The following is an 18737-nucleotide window of genomic DNA, read 5'->3' as shown; positions in this document are numbered from 1 at the left end:
ACACTGGAAGAGAAGCAACATTTCTCAAAATAAGATTGAAGTACAGGTCTACTCCTTTTATTGAATAAATATTACTCCAAAAGTTATTAATTTAAAACCAATTATTTATATTTTGGTTTTTTATCATAAATATTTTGTTAAAGAAAATAACCCGGCCGGGCGCAGTGGCTCACGCCTGTAATCCCAGCACTTTGGGAGGCTGAGGCGGGCGGATCACGAGGTCAGGAGATCAAGACCATCCTGGCTAACGTGGTGAAACCCCGTCTCTACTAAAAAAAAATACAAAAATTAGCCGGGCATGGTGGTGGGCACCTGCAGTCCCAGCTACTAGGGAGGTTGAGGCAGGAGAATGGCGCAAACCCGGGAGGCGGAGCTTGCAGTGAGCCGAGATCATGCCACTGCACTCCAGCCTGGGCGACAGAGTGAGACACTGTCTCTAAAAAAAAGAAATGAAAATAACCCTTAGAGGATCTTTTTTCATACTGGATTGCCTTAAAGACCTATAGGATTTTAAGAAGACCTATAGAATATAAAAAACAGTAGGGCAAATATTTATTTAGCAAACTTCTAAAAAGTTTTTCCAAGGTAAAGATGTTAAGTGATCCTTAAAAAGATTTATAAATTACATTATATTATAAAACGATCTGAAATGTAAAGCTTAAAGTCTAAATATAAAGCAAGGAAACCTTATGCTTCAAAGACACAAGTATCTAAACTATTCTACTATAAATGTTTTAGTATTCTGAACTTCTTTACAAGGACTCAAGAAAAATACTCACAGTTACTTATTACTCCTCCTAGTGGATCCCCTTTAAAGTCAAATTCAATATCCATATATTTGCCCTGCCAAAGAAAGATTTTGTGAGTTTTCTAGTTCATCTCAAAATATTCACTCAGTGTACTTCTTAGAGTATGGCAGACTAAGCCCTTATTTTTATACATTTGTTTAAACGTAACTAAGAAAGACACAGTTTATATAACCACGATGCAAAACAACATGCCTCCATAAATAATTCATACTAAATATCCCATTAGTTCAAAGCTAATATAACCCACTGCTGATTTAGGAACAAATCTTCTCAGCCATCATGTGACTTTTCCATTTCAGATTATCTTTCAAACTTCTGCAGGATATGTACTCAATTCAAAAATAAAAATAGAAGAAAAATAAGTCGTCTGTGTATATAGACTGATTGGGAAGATAGTCTTTTTTGATTGGCAGAATATGTTTTAAGCCATTGCTAGGAACTTGAAACATATCAGTAAATGAATTGAAACATTCAGAGATCTGTTTTTATATCTACTCAAATCAAATGAACAGGTCAGAATCACACTGATCATTATTACTTTTTTTGGCTTTTCACCCAGATTATAATAGCAATATATATAACGCAGGTTCATTTTACACTTTATAGATAGTATTTTAAGCATACAGAAACACACATGGAGTTTAATATTCTGATTGTTAAAGAACTGGTCTATAATTGCCTAAAGAGTAACAAGTATAACAGAGTAACTGTGACAGCTGTTTCTTGTTTGGAAAAGTGTGTGTTGATCTAATAAGTAAAGTCTTTAGTTTTGTTTCATGTCCTAAGAATTACTTTAACTCATTAATTTTCAAAATGAGGGTAAAGGAGAAGAAATACAATCACATGGAACGCAGTCAACAATGCAATTTGTGCCTTTTTATCGGCTTATGCATGCTCCTGCACCTTCTCTTTTTTCATCATCATGGGTCCTCTACCCTTTTAGGTCTGCACTTATTCATAAGGATATGTCTGTCAACCATTTCCTTAAAGCTGAAGTAGGCACAAGCGAAAGCATGGCATGGCTCCTGCCTTCAAGGAGCTTACTGTCTAGTTGGGGAATTGAGACAAGTCAACTGGACACTCCAGTCTAGGAGGATATGTCCTACAGTTGGTCCTGGTGCTATGCCAAAGAAGCGGGAACAAAGGGAGAGTAGGAAATCTGCCCCATCTTAATTGCAAAGTATCAGCAGAAGTCAGGCGGGCAAGGAGGTGGGAGACCAGGAAGGAGTAGGCATAAGAATTGGCAACCGTGAGGATGAGTGGGAAACAAGGCTGGAGAGGGAAGTTGGAGCACATGATTACTTTGAGATATTCTCGTCACAGCAAAGCCATGTCCTTAAAGGCTCCTAAACAAGGATGCCATGATCAAACCTGCCTATTTACAAGATCTCCCTGGCTAGCATGGAATGAACAGGAAAGAAGCAAGAGAAGATGTAGCTGACAGGAGGTGGCTACAGTGATTAGTGGAGAAATGTTGGTGGCTTTAAGTAGAAGCAGTCAAAGAGAAAAAGTAAACAGAATTGAGAGCTACCCAGAGAGCCAAGTAATATGCCCAGGTTGGATGTAGAAGATGAGAGAGGAAAAAAAAATGTCCAGTCATGTGGCCGAGGCCACTCAGTGGACAGGGAGGACCTCCAAGAAGGTGGGGGACCAAGGAGGTGAAGCAGCTACAAAGGAGGGAAAGAATGGTTACTCTGTCAAAGGAGTCAGAGGTTGACCATGTAAGAGGGGATCCTTTTGATAGAAGGTGGTCCCTGGACACAGGAGGCAACAGAATCTACAGCCTAGGTAAAAGGGGTGTACATAGACATACATATAGGTCAGGCACCAGGAAGCAGGATTAACTCAGTTTGAAGGCCTGTATGATGACAATGGTGATTTCTGTGAAGTAGGCGTAACACATGAGCTGAGAGTAAAAAAACAGGAGGTTTGAGGAGAGCAGAATAAACACTGGAGAGAATGGAAAAGGAAGCCAACCAGGGATAAACCAAGGAGTGGCCAGCCCTGAGAATTCAGTTGATAGTGGAATGACACTATTCCCACTAAGCCACTTCCTGATTACTCGCCAAAAGCTGGGTTCTGATCATGTCACTAGTCCACTCAGAAATAACTCATAGCTCAATATGTCAAACTACAGCTGCTGTGGTGGGGAGGGGACACTGTGAGGCATCTCCATGGGAATGCTGGTTCAAAATGTGAGCTACGATGAGCAAGCATTAACTACAACATAGCAGGGTCTATCAGACTACTCAGTGAAGAGGTCAAGGAATTCATTCCAGGTTAATCAGACCAACACAGACTGGTTTGCAAGTCAAAGACATTGCAATTTCCCCAGAGCACAAGTACAGAAACCACTGTTAGGTACAGTAGTAACTTTAAATACAGTAGAGTCCTGCTATAAAATTAAAACATGGGTATATTACTAGTCAAGTCACAGACCACAAAACAGAGAAACTGCTAAAAACTGGGCATGAAATGATTTAGCCCATAATCAGGTATTAATCTCATATCCTAATACCCATGTTATAATAGGATTTCTCTGGTTGCTTAATAAGCCAAATCACCTGCCAAGCCTTTCACTAGATTTCAAATATCACTAAGTAGTAATAGCCTTTTAAGCAATATGGGTTTCTACATTTTTGTGATCTATGGACTAAATATATTTGCAAATATTAAATACTGTGTGTGCATATAATTTACAAACAGCAAAAATAAAATCTCTAACACATAAAGAAGCTTGGTCATTAGAATTACTTCTATCGCCCACACTTCACTTCTATTTATGTAATGAGATTAGCCATGTTACCACAACAGGAAAAGGGACAGATCAAATCAGTTATAACAACTTAAGGGGCTAATCTGATGGAAAAAATTCACAGCCTTGGAATTAGGAACCTTATTTAGCCTGCCATTTTCTAAACTATCAAAACTATCTCCCCTGAAGTGACTGTCCTGCCTTAGGCACAAAATAACCTTAAGGAGGAAAGAGCCAAACAGGATCTAAAAAAAGGTGGAGAAAGGTCAGGAAGGCTCTCAGGTAAGGAGGCATAAAAGAACATCAAAATTGTCCCTGGTGGCAATCAGTAATGTATGTGAGAAGATGGTTCATTAAACAAATGATCTTTTATTATAAAAATGTATACATCAATTTCAAAACACCACCATCAGACTCAACATTTCCTGCGGCTGCATCCAGGCAGCTGTGTCTCTGTAAAGGGCAGAGGCACCAAAGAGCATGGCCCGGCTGGAGGAGCCCACTGCATCAACATGCAAGGCACAGGCCAGGGAGTAGTGGGGGATGAGGCTGGAAAGACAGACCCTGTCAGGAGAAGTAGCATTTTCCAACTCAATCAAGCTCAAAACACCAAATAGATTTGGTTTTTATTATTCAGTTCTACTCTACAGCCCCACACTCACCCCACGCGCTTGCATTTGTTGCCAAGCCTATGGACTTTACCTTTATTAGTTTTAAAATACATCCCATCCTTTCTGGACCCACTAAATAAGGGACAAGGGCTACGGTGCACCCGAACCCTAAACTTGAGATGCAGTTTATCTTTCTCTTAATTTCTGATTCTTGATTTCTAAATACCAAACTCAGATAAGTAAAGTGTTACTCTAAATAGCCACATTTAAATTGCTTATGGGATTTTATGATAGAAGATGTCAAGAAAACATGATAAAAATAACTTGTTACTCCAAAAAGAATTCAAAAGGAAAATTCCAGAAACCAAGAGTCCTTATAGAACTTTGTGTCTCAATAGAGATGATCTTCTTCTTATTTTAAAAATGTGTGTATTAAGAAATATTAAACATCTACTGGTTGTTTAAACATACATGAGCTAAATATTAGTGTTAACACTTATGCTTATACAAATACTTACAAATCTAGAGGAGTTGTCATTCCTTACAGTTTTGGCATTTCCAAAAGCTAGTAGGAAAGAAACAGATGTATGGTTAAAAAAATAATAATCTCAAGCGGAAAGATAAAGCAAATACAGTATTTGAAATCTATGATTTCTGGAAAATACAACTTGTAGCAATGATATTTCTGTCCAAAACTCCCATAGAAATATACTTAACAGAAGTCTTAGTAAGTTGCTAAAGGTTCCATGTCTTACAAATTCATAGAAAAAGAGAATCATTCCTATGACTCATGGAATTTTTTCAAGTATTACTGTAAACTTAATCTTATCTAATTCAACACCTTTTAACACTTTTAGAGAGTAGTCAATTGAGTGACCAGGAAGCAAGACTTCATGTTCTTCTAGGATTATCATCACTGAATAAGGTTATTTCAGAGATTACTTCTTATTATCAAAGGCTTTATGGAACTTGAAGTTTCCAGATCATGGGGAATGGCATGTGAACCTTTAAATTATTTAATTAATTTTAAAGTAAAGCTATTTAAATATTATTAATTATATAGCTCTGGAATATAGGAAGAGTAAGAGATTCGGAAACAATAGTCATTTCCAATAGGCTACAAGTGCTACATGGTTTCATCAGTTTATGCCCATCAGACCTAGGTGAAACTTTCCAGACAACAAAGAAAAACAATTTGGCCCATAATGCAAAATACAAATGTTCCAATCTTAGCTGTTTCCTGGAGACAAATCCCTCATAGGACTCCCTTTTAAATGAGAGCATTTAAGAACCCCCATGATTGACGCTGCTCCAGGCACACAGTGCTTTTGTTTTAACACAGGGAACAGCACGGAGTCATAGGGTAAAAGGATTGTTTCACCAAGCCTGTGCACAAGATAGGAGCAAGCCAACCTGGGCCATGGTAGTAGATTAAGTAGCCTAAACGTAAGTTGGGTAAGTAGAGGAGATCCCTGTTTGATGCTCTGGAAGCCCCGCCCCACCCATCTTTACCATTTCAAACTTTAATGTGCAAACTAACTACGTGAGGATAAAGCGCAGACTCAGGTTCAATGGGTCTGGGAAGGGGCATGAGATCCTCCGTTTCTACCAAGCCTCCCACCCACCCAGTCTGTTACTAGAATCCAGGGGCCACACGGCAGCTAGCATGATAATGTGGTGAACAGAAATAAACTTTTGGAATCAGAGGCTAGGCATCAAATCTCTAGAGGTCTCCACAGCTTCTTCAAATTAAACAGGGAGCAGATTAGACTACTGAGTGTTCAAATGAGAACTATGGACTAAAATCTGGTCTGACTTTTGAAAGCAGTCACCTGATCAAGGAGAGAGGGTGTGTGCTTACATATGTTAACTCTGGTAATTCAGCAGCCACACTTGATGCATTATATTTTGTGTGGAGTGGTTTTGTGTTTTTGATTCTTAAAAAAATAGTTGCTCAAGCTTGGTTAAGACAACATTTACAAAGTCAACACAGGCAAAGTTCTTTGCCTTAGAGATGCTGCTTGGGCTGAGTATGGTTTGGTAGGTCCCTGGCAGCAAATTCTGTCTTCAACAGAAGATGAGCTGAAATGCTATACAGAGTGAAGAAATTTGCACACTAAAAATATTCAAAAAAGGATGCTTGCTGGAGAGGTTCCCATTCTTATCCCATGTCCACCACCAGTTAAAAGCCTTTCATGAATGTAACCTTGATAATGGTGTGTATTGACCTAGTCATCATGAAGACGATGACATTTCATGTGTTTTCACAGGCTAGTCTTTTGTGGTGGGTGTGAACATGCAGGGCTGCCAAGTTAGCTAACTTGCACAGCCCCAAGTCCGACTAGAGATGTTGATGCATAAAGGACAGTTTATTGTGGCTTGAAGGTCAGGGGCAAGTGAAGGAATTGCTTCAAAGAAACTTTATTCAGGGTGCTATTTGCAAGCCATAAACCATCTTTTCATCAAACAAATCTGAGTTGCACATTACTAAACACAACCCTAAACACTAAAGTCTTTTATTGTGAGCCACAGAATAAAAAGCAAGTGTTCCATTATAGAACACTTGAGACACATTCCTCAATTGGTTTTTTTAAAGTTCATTGTTCTCAATGTTCATTTACAGTAGCAGCTCCAGCTAAAAAGTAAAGCATTCCCATAAAAGATAATGCATGCCCACAGTAGACATTTCTTCCATTTCCTGCACTGGAGCCTAGTTCCAAATACCACTGAATAAAGAGCCAGATTCCAGTCACAGATGCAGGCTACAGCATTCCTCAGCGTTTCTCCTTTCCATCACAGCATTCTTAAAATAAGCATATACAGAAATACAGCAAATGTATAGCACCCTAACTTAAAAGCAAAAGACAATAAACAAAAAGTCAAATATTGGAACAATAAAATTGAGAGATACCGCTTTCCATAATAGCTTCGTTATTGATTAAGATATTGAAATGGAGGAAAGATCAAAAACAGCATAATAGATGATTTGCCTTCATTTCTCTCTTATGCTACTAACTGGGGATACAGATGCATGGAGTGTCCTTGTAATGGTGAAACTGAAGCATGGGAAGTGTGTCTTGGGGTCACAGTGAATACTCAGTGTTTGGGAGCCTCTCTGAAAGGGCAAGAGAGGCTGAGCCTGAGTACAAACGACAACAGGGCAGGGTTTTAACCCTTCATACTGGGAAAAAACTACCCCAAAGCAGTTCTGCTTTAATCCGTGTTGAATCTCATCCTTCCATGACTTTACTTCCATGACTTGGAACAAAAGTTTCAACCAAACTACTTATCTAGCCTAGAGATTCTAATCAGGGGTGGTTCTGACTCCCTAGGGGACATCTGATAATGTCTGGAGATACTTTCAACTGTAACAACTAGGGGCAGGGGTGCAACTGGCAGCTAACAGAGGTCAGAGGTGCACAGGACAAGCTATCCTACAATGCACACGACATCCTTCCACAGCAACATGTAAGTAGTCCAACAGTGCTGAGGCTGAGAAACCTTACTCCACCACAACAAATATGTTAAGTGACAGTAAAGACATGCTTACAATATAAAGCTTTTTTTTTTTTTTGAGACAGAGTCTCCCTCTGTCGCTTACAATATAAAACAAGTTTTTTTTTTCTTTGTTTGAGACAGAGTCTTCCTCTGTTGCCCAGGCTGGAGTGCAGTGGTGTGATCTCGGCTCACTGCAACCTCCACCTCCCAGGCTCAAGCGATTCTCATGTTTCAACCTCCCCAGTAGCTGGGATTACAGGCGTGTGCCACCATGCCTGGCTAATTTTTGTATTTTTAGTAGAGAAGGGGTTTCATCATGTTGGCAAGGCTGGTCTCGAACTCCTGGCCTCAAGTGATCTGCCTGCCTTGGCCTCCCAAAGAGCTGGGATTATAGGTGTGAGCCACTGTGCTCAGCCATAAAGCGAGTTTAATAGCTTGCCATCAATAGGGAAAGACTTTGATATACTGTTTCCAATGCCAAGGTAGTTCATACTGATGTTCTATGCCATTCTCCACGGCATTAAGGAAACTCGTTTCTGGTTTTGTTTTCTGATGATGTTATGGGCTGAATGCTTATTTCCCCGCAAAATTCATATGTTGAAGCCCTAACCCTCAAAAAGCTAGTATTAGGAGGTGGAGCTTGTGGGAAGGAATCAAGGTGAGATGTGGTCACGACCGGTGAGGCCCTCAGGATGGAACTGGTAGTCTTATGAGAAAAGATTCCAGAGAGCTTGCTCTCGTCTCTCCCCACTCAAGCACAATGAAAAGGTCACGTGAGCATACAGCAAGTTGGCAGCCACCTACAAGCCAAGAAAAGAGGCCTCAGAATAAAACCTACCTGGACAACAGCTTGATCTTGAACTTCTAGCCTCTAGAGGTTTGAGAAAATAAGTTTCTGTTGTTTAAGCCACCTAGTCTGTGCACTTTGTTACGGCAGCCCAAGCTGACTAAGACAGAGAATTAAATAGAGAATTTCAGCACTCTCCAGTCAGGTTTAGGCTTTCTATGACCCTGGAAAAAATGGGTCCTTAAGTGTTTCTCTGGGTGAGCCCTCATTTCTCTAACAGCAAAAATAATCAGCCACAGGTGTTATCCTGAATAATAAAATAGCACTGCACTATCACATGCAAATAATCAGTTGATTATTTTTAATCAAAATTTAAATAATTCAAATAAAAATTGAGTGGGGAAAAGTGATTGTTAAGTGAGGAAGCTCATTTTACATTAGTAAACTATTCTGCTAAACACTTAGGCCAAGAGGTTCTAGAACACGGCTTATTTGCTCAGCAGGTCTTGGCCTGAATCTCTTCCTTCCTCTTCCCTCCCAGAATACCTCCCAGCACACCAGGTACTCAAAGCACCCACATAACTCAATCTACTGTTCGAGTCACAACGACTTAATGTACATAATACATCCTACCTTCCAGGACTGGGTTGGACTGTAGAAGCTGTTCTTTAACTTGATTAACTTCTGCTCCTTTTCCACAAACAGCTGCCACATAGGACATGACAAGCTTACTGGCCTCTGTGGATGAAAATAAGCCATATTAATCAATAACACAGAAATTTAAAAAATCTTTTTGGGGAGGAGGAAATGTGGGGGAGAAGACCCACTAATGGCATTTTCAAATGTCTTTATTTCTAGAGGAGTAAATAATGTTTTGGAAACCTTTCTAAAATATTTGTGCTTTCTATTCAGTGATATGTCATTAATTCAGACATAATAAAAATTGTGCTTAAAGTTTATCACTGGGCTGTTAAAAAACTGCTTAGTAACATGACCAACAAAATATCAGAATTATCTTCTTAAAGCAATCATTTATATATAATTATTATATTATATACTGATAAGCCAAAAATAACTTGGTAACCTGGGTATCTTTACCAAACGTATTTTTAAAGTTTAAAAGACTGCTCGTCTTCAAAGATATGTTCCAAATCACAAGTTCCAAGTCGTTTGCTCAGCCAGGCACAGTGGCTCCCGCCTGTAATCCCAGCAACTTTGGGAGGCTGAGGCGGGCGGATCATGAGGTCAGGAGTTTGAGACCAGCCTGGCTGATATGGTGAAACCCCGTCTTTCTAAAATACAAAAATAAGCCGGGCATGGTGGCACGCGCCTGTAGTCCCAGCTACTTGGGAGGCTGAGGCAGAAGGAGTGCTTGAACCCGGGAGGTGGAGGTTGCAGTGAGCTGAGATTGCACCACTGCACTCCAGCCTTGGTGACAGAGCAAGACTCTGTCTCAAAAAAAATACCAAAAACAAAAATCTGGTTTGCTCATAATTAGATCAAATTCATTATTCTTCAACTTAATTCAAAAACTAAGCAGCTAGTGTAAGGATTTAATAACAAAAAAGCGCAGCCTTTTCCAGACATGGTAGTCTTACTAGGCTTCACTAGTAACTCCGTTACTAAAGCTGCTAAAGAATAGGCCACATGAGGCAAAGGATAAAACCACCTAAAAATTTTTTAGCTCAAACTGGGGAGGTGGACAAAACATGTCTTTGGTGGTTTTATCCTTTCCCTATCAGTCCGTGTCCCCTCTCTCAGCATCTGCCTCCTAACTTCTGATTCTTTTAACACTAAGTTCCAAGGAAAGTTAATAGATATTTAAGGAAAATGAGGTCCAAAGTGGAGTGGAGCTACAGTGAGTCAGATGCAGTGAAACCACTTCCATTATCAAAAGGCTTCTCAGAGCTTTTAATACGATCGTGCGCACTGATGAACTCTAAAAAAGGATCTAGAATGCTGTGTTTCCCTAATTTATTTTCTATGGAATCTGTTTTCCATTGGGCTGTCCTAATTAGTTGTTCTAATGTTCCATAACCGGGACCCAGAAAATGCTTGACTATTTTATGTTGGCAGAAGAAAACATATTCCCTTGTCTGGGTAGTTAAGGTAAGGAAACCAGTCTCTCCAAATCCTGCTTTGTCTCAAGTCTTTGCTCTACTGCCACTGTCAGTGGGCAGGTGAGCCTCCTCCAAGTTGGAGGGAGGGTCTTTCTGCCTACAGGTGTAATGAGGCAATCTAAACTGTCTCACAAGAGACCTGCAGGTGGATTCCAGTCCCATCTCCCACCATTGGGAAAATAATACACGAACAACTGGAATGCCACTTTGAGCACAATGCCCAACGTGTTCCTGAGGGCTTTTGCGCAACCTAAAAGCATCAACCAATAGGAGCCACTGAAGACCAAGAATCTATGCAGGTCACATAAAGCTCTCAAGTCCTAAGATGTCTGTTTCTGGAGTACTGGCAATACATTAAGGGGGAAGTAAACAATCTCACGGAGCACAGAACTATGGTGGGACATTAGGTACTTCTTCAATGGTTGGAGGTAACTCTCTCCAATTTGCTTCCTGGGTAATGAAAAGGAATCCAAATAGGTTATCTGGTCATGTGTGGTTGATTTCTGCTGTCTCCCTTTAAAGACTGTAACTGAGAAACAACCATCTTTCCACCTTTGCAATACCCTTCTTTCACAGGGCACTCACTGTCCACATAACACAACCTCCAACGTTTAAAGTTCCTCAACTACATTTTCCATTATTCTCATGGTTTAACTAGAAAAAAGCTGGTGAATTATACATAGATAATCCTGTTAAACCATTTAGGCTGTCCTGAGCCATCAATTACAGACAAAGACTTTATATACTATTATATTTCATTTCACTCCTGGGGGCCACATTGCCCTCTACCCTCCAGTCCAAGGTATAGCTCTTCTCTGCTCACTTCAGGATACTTTCTAGGCTCTCTGCCTTTCAATTCAGGTGAGGCTGCCCTCCTAGCAGGTTCCTAACATCTGGTGCTATCTAGTCTCCAGCCCTGGGGCAGCTCTCTTCAATCACCCAGGCATCCAACTCTGTAGTCTGGCCTTGGAAGCAATCCCCTCCAGGCCTGCTTTCTCATGTTTCTGCTTTCTCAGTGGCATTCTTTGTTCCCCATCCCCACCTGAACTCTCACATATATTACATATATGCTTCTTTTTTGACATAAATTTCTGGCCTATCTATCCATTGTAATACTAGGAGACTGAAAACATTTATCAGCAAAATAACTGTCTTAGTGGCAAATACACAAACATACTAATGCACACACACACAAATACACACACATTTTAGATGAAAAGTAAGTTTTCTTTTAGGTAAACTGACAAAAAATGTATAAAGTTTAGGTCAGGCTCTTTTGTTTATTCTGGTAATTATGGACCTTACTGTGGCTAAATGTCAAAACCTCAAAATTCAGATTCATGGCTACATTGAGTCCTCTGAAAACCTGTTCTGGTCCAGGATGAACTTAGAGGACAACTGCTTTAGCAGGGTGGTGGGGGGGAAAATCAACCAAGAATGAGAATCTTTTGGTGGCTACTAGAATTGATTTGACCTCTCAGAGACCTTTTTAATGGCCAGAACAAGATGGGATCAAGTTCTCTCAGGGTCAAATGTGTTTGAAAATGGCACCAGGAGCAGATCTCCTGGAATTTGGGTCAGGCTTACATCACTTGGCTGTTAAAGCATATATAAACCCATAATATCTCCTGGCATATAAAGATGGATTCATTTAAACTGAAATTAAGAATCACTTTATTAACTTTAAAACCTATTTAAGCAATTCAAATAAAATTTTTAAATATAGTTTTGAGAATAAAGTTCAAGCTGTTTTAATAATTTATTTCCAAGTTGTTAAAAATATCTTCAGATTCTTAACTATTTTCAGGAATTCTACTACTGGGCTCATCTTAATAAGTCATTTTTGGAAGCTGGTATTAACAGTATTTTCTCCAAAAAAATCACACTATTTAAAAGAGACAACTCCTATAATTTTTTTTCCTGACATAATACTTGACCTTTAACTCAAGTAGTTCATTACATAGGCACTACTTTAGAGAAATTAATAAACCAGTAAGGATGAATTACAAGGTCCAACATACTTTAAGGAACTGTTTTCATAATATTTCACCACGCTGGAAACTGGAAATAATAGTTACCTCATGAGACTTTGTGCTTCATTTCCTTTTGACTCTTTGGTGCTAAAGTTCAAATAAATTTGGATCTGTATTCAAATATTTATATACTTATACAAATCAAACCTTTACATAATAACCTCTATAATGAAAAACTGTATTTCTGAGGAGAATCAAAAATTGAGTATCATCCACCATATTTCAAAGTCTGGTTTTTGAATTATGTTGACTGTTAAATATAAGAATATTGTCATTTAAAATAGACAAAATGTAACAGCATTGTTTAGAATCAATTCTTGGTTCATCATTTTCTCTAACTCATAGATACTTTACATATAAACTTATGTACATATATATGTATATGTTTGAATGTAACTTGAATCTTAAAATTTCAGCATCTGGACTAACAAAATATATGAAGTCTTTGGGGTCAAAATCTCTTCTCATCAGAAAATGGCAGAACATTTAGGGTTTAACACATATTCCTCACTAATGGACAAAGGGCCTGTTACAAAATACTTCTGGATCAGAATATCTAGATCAGAATTAATTTCTACAAACAATGGAAAGGAAGTATAGATGACAGTTTAAATCTGTGAGGATTTTAAAGTCCTGTAAGGGTAAGAATAACTAATTGAATTCTGTATTCTCTGACACCCTGCACTGTACTGTGAATAATATGTATTATCATGTAATTATCACACAACATAGAATTATATAAATTCATATATAATAATCTTTTTAATGAAAGAAAGCATTGTGAAGTAGCGGAAGGTGAATGAGAAAGGGAAAACAATTCAACGAAAGACAATTGTGATGATGACAAAAGGATGGGAATCTCACGCCTAAGATACCTAAACCTATGTATGTTAACGGAGCAGGCTCCACATGGATTCAATCACTGCATCGGAGGAAAAAAGGCATGAGAATAGGCAAAGATTATTCTGCACTTTTTTCAGAGCTTCTAATAAATTCATCCAGGAGTAACAGGTCTCTATGGATAAATTCATAGATATAGGCAATATCATGTATGTCGCATATTGATCTACAGGTCATATGGCATATACAGAGGGCCATACATTTATTCATACACATTTATTTATCTCCTTCTTTACCTCTCTAGCTCTCTAGTTAAGACACCAAAGTTTTTCTAGGAATTGAGCTTTTGTAGGTCTGGTGGTTCGGAGCCCTACACCATAGTTTAGGGCTAAAGAGTGAATGCCTAAATCAATGAGGCCATGTTTGTGTGCAACAAAACAAGCACTCTACAGCTTGGGGAAACCACCTTTTAGCAGTCCGGAGTCTGCTGTGCTGCAAAATAACCCAGCTCCCACATATCCAAATGGATCTAACAGGCAGCAGTGAAGTGTTCCATTGTACTAAACGCATGGGCCCTGCAATGAGAGATGCAGCCTTTGCTACGAGGGAAGTCACAACTAGTGATGTTTTTATTGAAATAAGCCTGTATGTCATCCTCTTCTGAAAGAGGGCCACAAAATCTCTGATAATTTATATAAAACACACAGATGGAGAGGGGTCTTTCTCACTCAGGGGAAAAACAAAACAAAAGCTCACTACATTTTGGCCTTGACTTCACTTATCTATTCTGCTTCAATGTGGGTATTTTCAACACTGTGAAATGCTCGCCAATGTTTAGGCTACAGTAAGTCAGTGGCATCTCTGTCACTGTCCAGTTGGAGAACCACTGCAGATATATAAGGTCATTTGGGGTTTAGAACCAAAGGTCTTAATGAGCAAGGCAGGCTTCATAACTCTTCTAGCAGATGGCTGAAGAGTTCCTAGAAACTGATGTAACTGTAAAATTAGAAACCAAATAATTATGTTTCCTAATGTTGGGATCATCTTCTCAGGCCCAGAGATTTACTCTGATGTCCTTGGAAAAATGTAGTTTTGATGGTTCCCTCATATTCTGCCTCCCTGCCCCAATCAGTGCTTGAAAGGTTCTCAACAAACCATCTGTATTCATGGGAGTGAGTTGTGAGTTCAATGCCTAAAAATACTTGGGCACTTTTATGAGGTCTGATGAATTTTTTATTTAGCACAGCAGTAATGAATTAAATAGCACCCCAAAGGACTCAAAAGAGTTCATGCCTCTCCCTAAGTGCCCATGTTATATAACTCTGCAGCTTAGGAGTGTCTCCAATGTTTAAGACCAATAACATCATCATCTGCCAAGGAGGGTTTATGACCCAGTTAAGTTAATTACTTCTTACAAAATAAGCCCTCTAATACTACACGGTGGTTCTATACAAACTATTAAGTAAAGACTTTTATTGAAAGGAGATATTATATGTCAAGCACACAGCACATTCCAGGCCTTCAATAAATGTTAATCATCTTCTTTCATTTATTTACTAAAACAAAATTTTCAATAAACACATGTACACAAAAACAATTTTAGTGCATAAGATGATATGACATTTCAAAATGGCCTGGCATCCCTCTTCTGCTCAAAACTGAGATGAAACCCCCACTCCAAATTCCTTGTACAACTATATACTGAAATTTCTATATTATCTTCCATCATTTTATTTTCCTGTAAGTAATCTCCATAAAACAGAGCCTTTAAACAACATACATATTCTTGGCTTTACTCAATTTGATAGACTAAAGACAATTAAAACCATCATAAAATATTAAGCAGTTTTTGTACCACTGCTTTAAAAAAGAAAGAAAATAGAGTAAGTCAGCAAACCACTGTATGTCTACAGTGGACTGAGAGGCAGGAGAAGCTGTTGGTTCTATAAGTGAAAAGGACTCAAGGGCTAGGTGCTACCAAGCATGTAGCTAAGTGGGTATTCAAAAAGAACCACTCTCAGGAGCAGTATCCACCTCCCGGCTCCAGGCGTCTTAGTGATAACAGACAGCTGAAGCACCCAAGATGATAGTTCATCACGGGGTTCAAGCAGCACAGTGGCTCAAAAACAACACAAATGCTTTGAGTGACTTCTAGGCAGTGTTACTCAAAGTATGGTCCAAGGACCAGCACGACTCAAAGTTGATCAATCCACAGACTATTAACTGATCTACACATGCAAGCAGGCTTTTAAAAGTTTCTGTACTAATTTGGTTGTTTGTTTCGCCTGTTGAAACTAAAAGAAAAAATTAAGGTTTAAATGCTCTATTTTGTCTATTATTTCATTTTTCTAGTAATGATGAACATGAGATTTGGAACTGGTGCTTCACCGCAGATTTGAGAAGCAATGCTCTAGGGTTTCTGTTGGACCCTCCTCCAGCCTCCTCCCTGAAGCAGCACCTAATTCTATGTGCTGTAAACACAATGGCACTACCAGAGGAAAGGGTGACAAGCCCTGGGAAGCGCTGTCCATTTTCCAGCTTATGATAAAAGGCAACGGGATCCCCAGAAGGACTAAATCCAGGGAAGATGACAAGGAGAAGAGGATTTCAAGTGGTGATTTGGTCACTGAAACCAATAGAACAAATTGTCAAGCAGAAAAATATCAAGAGAAAACTATAAAAAAGAAGAATGAACTCCATTTTACTACTAGAGTTCTACCAGAGAAATAGGCTGGTATTTATTTTTTTTTCCTAAGAAAAATGGATGCCAATCCTCTGAAACAGCACTAGCAACCTCCACTCAGTTTTTCAGTAAGGAAGATACATGAGCTCACCAGGAGATGGAATCTGGCTCCAGGAGGAAGTAGTAGTGTTAAGAACTCTCTGAGAAGGCGGATGTCACATACTGACATAGCTAATTAGTGGACATGCTGTCTTCTCAGAACACATGTTCCAGAGGAGATGAAGAATTGGCCAAGACCCATCAAAACAATGACCGCAACCCACTTCTGATGACTCATTTAGGAACAAACTGATACAATTAGAACATCCTAAAAAAATGATTAGGCACAAAGAAGGCTGAGTAAAAAGCTAAAGAATGTAAGAATGAAAGAGGCTTAGGAATATTTTCTTTTCTTCTTCCAAGTGAAAATAAAAATGAAGCAATATGAAGTGAATATGTATGCTTGTAGATAGAGTCAAATAGGATGGGGGGGTGGGCATGAGATACAGCATCAGTACAAATGCCTTCAGCAACGAACAGAGTTTCTAACTTGCCTTGCCACCATTTTCATTGGTCCACCTAGAGACAAATAAGAAGCTGTACGCTTCTAAGAATTAAATTCTGTTTCCTCTGAAAGAACTGGTTAGTGACATAGAAGGGGTAAAAGCATTTTCTCAAGATGCCCATGTCCTGTAAAGTTTCCCACAGGTTAAGAGACAGAGAGAGAGAGAGAGAGAGAGAGAGAGAGAGATTTGAACAAGCAAAGACTGGGGTCTGTAAAATAGAATTAGGGATAATCAAGAGAGAAAGGAGAGAAACCCATTAGACATTGCTACAAATAATCCTCATGAGAGATAATGGTTGGTGGCTTGTGAGTCTCCATGTGGACAAAAAGAAAAGGAAGAGAGAGCCTGGTATGAGATATATTCTAGAGCCAGAACTGACAAAATTAGGAAAGGGATTTGATATGGGAAATACAGGAAAGGAAGAAATCAAGGATAACAAACATTTCTAGTGTGATAACTAGGTTGACTAGTGGTCTCATTTATTGAGATCAGAAAGGTTGGTTATAAGAGGGTAAAGAGAAATCAAGAGTTCCATTTTGTACGTGCTTAGTCTGAGATGCATGTTAGACCCCCAAGTGGAGATGTCAGACAGGCAGTAAATACGTAGCTGGGAGATCAGCCAAGAGGTATTTTAACTAGAAGTATAAATGTAGAACACATTAACATTATTGGAAAATAGTTGAGACTGCCTAAGGAAAAAAATAGAGAAAGATAAAGATACCCAGAACTAAGCAAATCAACTAATTTTTAGTAAGGTAGACTTATATTTTAAATGAGACCTGGCAATTTTCATACGGATCAGTCTTTGGCCCAGTCCTATTCAGTGTTTTTGTCAATTACTTAAATAAAGACAGGAGGCTGGCTCCTTGGATTAGTACATGATGTTCATTCAATTATTCAAATATGTACTGAATGCCTACTGTATGGCAGGCATTAAATTAGGTAGTAGAAACACAATACAAAATCCCTCCCTTAAGAAGACATGGGAGGCTAGTTGAAGGAGACTTACCAACATGGGCAAAGTAGTGTGGCATTCGGAAAGAATCATGTTCAAGAACTACTCTGTACCATGTTCAAGGTACAGAGATGCAGCTTAGTACAGTGGATAAAAGCAGGGACTCTATAACTACACTACCTTCATTCAAAATCCAGCTCTACCACTTATTCACCGTATAAGTTTTGGCAAATTGCTTAACGTTTCTGTGTTCCTATTTTCCCATCATAAAAATTGAAATAACAAAAATACTTATCTCATACATGTAAATAAGCACACCGCCCAGCACGTGATAAGTGCTGAACATGGGTTAGCTAGTATCATTATTACCCAGCAAAAAGACAGCAATCCTAAGGGAAGGGAAAGAATCAGGATTTGTCAGCTTCTCAAGAGGTTATAACAATGGACCAAAACTAATAAAAATAAATACAATATTCTGCATGTAAGTTTAAAATAATTTTGTTCATCAATAGTAGATTGAGCAGATCTGACCTAATGGAAGTTACTGTGAAAAAAAAAAAAAAATCCTATAATATCTTACTTGGTTTAAAGACCAGTATGAGTCAATATATGCTTTATATTAATAGAAGCCCAGAGTCCACATTAAGAGGGATAATAGGCCAGGCACAGTGGCTCATGCCTGTAATCCTAGCACTTTGGGAGGCCAAGGTGGGTGGATCACCTGAGGTCAGGAGCTCAAGACCAGCCTGGCCAACATGGTGAAACCCCGTCTCTACTAAAAATACAAAAATTAGCTGGGCGTGGTGGTGGGCACCTGTAATCCCAGCTACTTGGGAGGCTGAGGCAGGAGAATCACTTGAACCCAGGAGGTGGAGGTTGCAGTGAGCCAAGATCGCGCCATTGCACTCCAGCCAGGGCTACAAGAGCGAGACTCCGTCTCAAAAAGAAAAAGGATAAGAGTTTCACCACAACCAGGACCAAATCTCAAGTATTCTGTTTACTTTTTGGTATGCAATTTCATGAAGCATATAGACAAATTAG

The 18737-nt window shown here is 39.0% G+C and overlaps 1 protein-coding gene across 5 annotated transcripts in view; it reads right to left on the bottom strand.

Moving 5' to 3' along the window:
• The window catches only part of MYO1B (myosin IB), a 179881-nt gene that overhangs the window by 73936 nt on the left and 87208 nt on the right, over positions 1–18737 (bottom strand). For all 5 annotated transcript variants that reach the window (XM_012501340.2, XM_003253867.4, XM_030803075.1 and 2 more), the window contains exons 5-7: positions 9094–9198; positions 4694–4740; positions 780–843 (exon numbers count right to left, since the gene is read on the bottom strand). In XM_012501340.2, the coding sequence (XP_012356794.1) occupies positions 780–843; positions 4694–4740; positions 9094–9198 (216 nt within the window). The remainder of the gene's footprint in view (positions 1–779; positions 844–4693; positions 4741–9093; positions 9199–18737) is intronic.

Source organism: Nomascus leucogenys, chromosome 22a (genome assembly GCF_006542625.1).
Source record: "Nomascus leucogenys isolate Asia chromosome 22a, Asia_NLE_v1, whole genome shotgun sequence".
Lineage (NCBI taxonomy): Eukaryota > Metazoa > Chordata > Mammalia > Primates > Hylobatidae > Nomascus > Nomascus leucogenys.
Note: the sequence above shows the minus strand (reverse complement) of the source record. Positions and strands in the feature narration are given on the sequence as shown.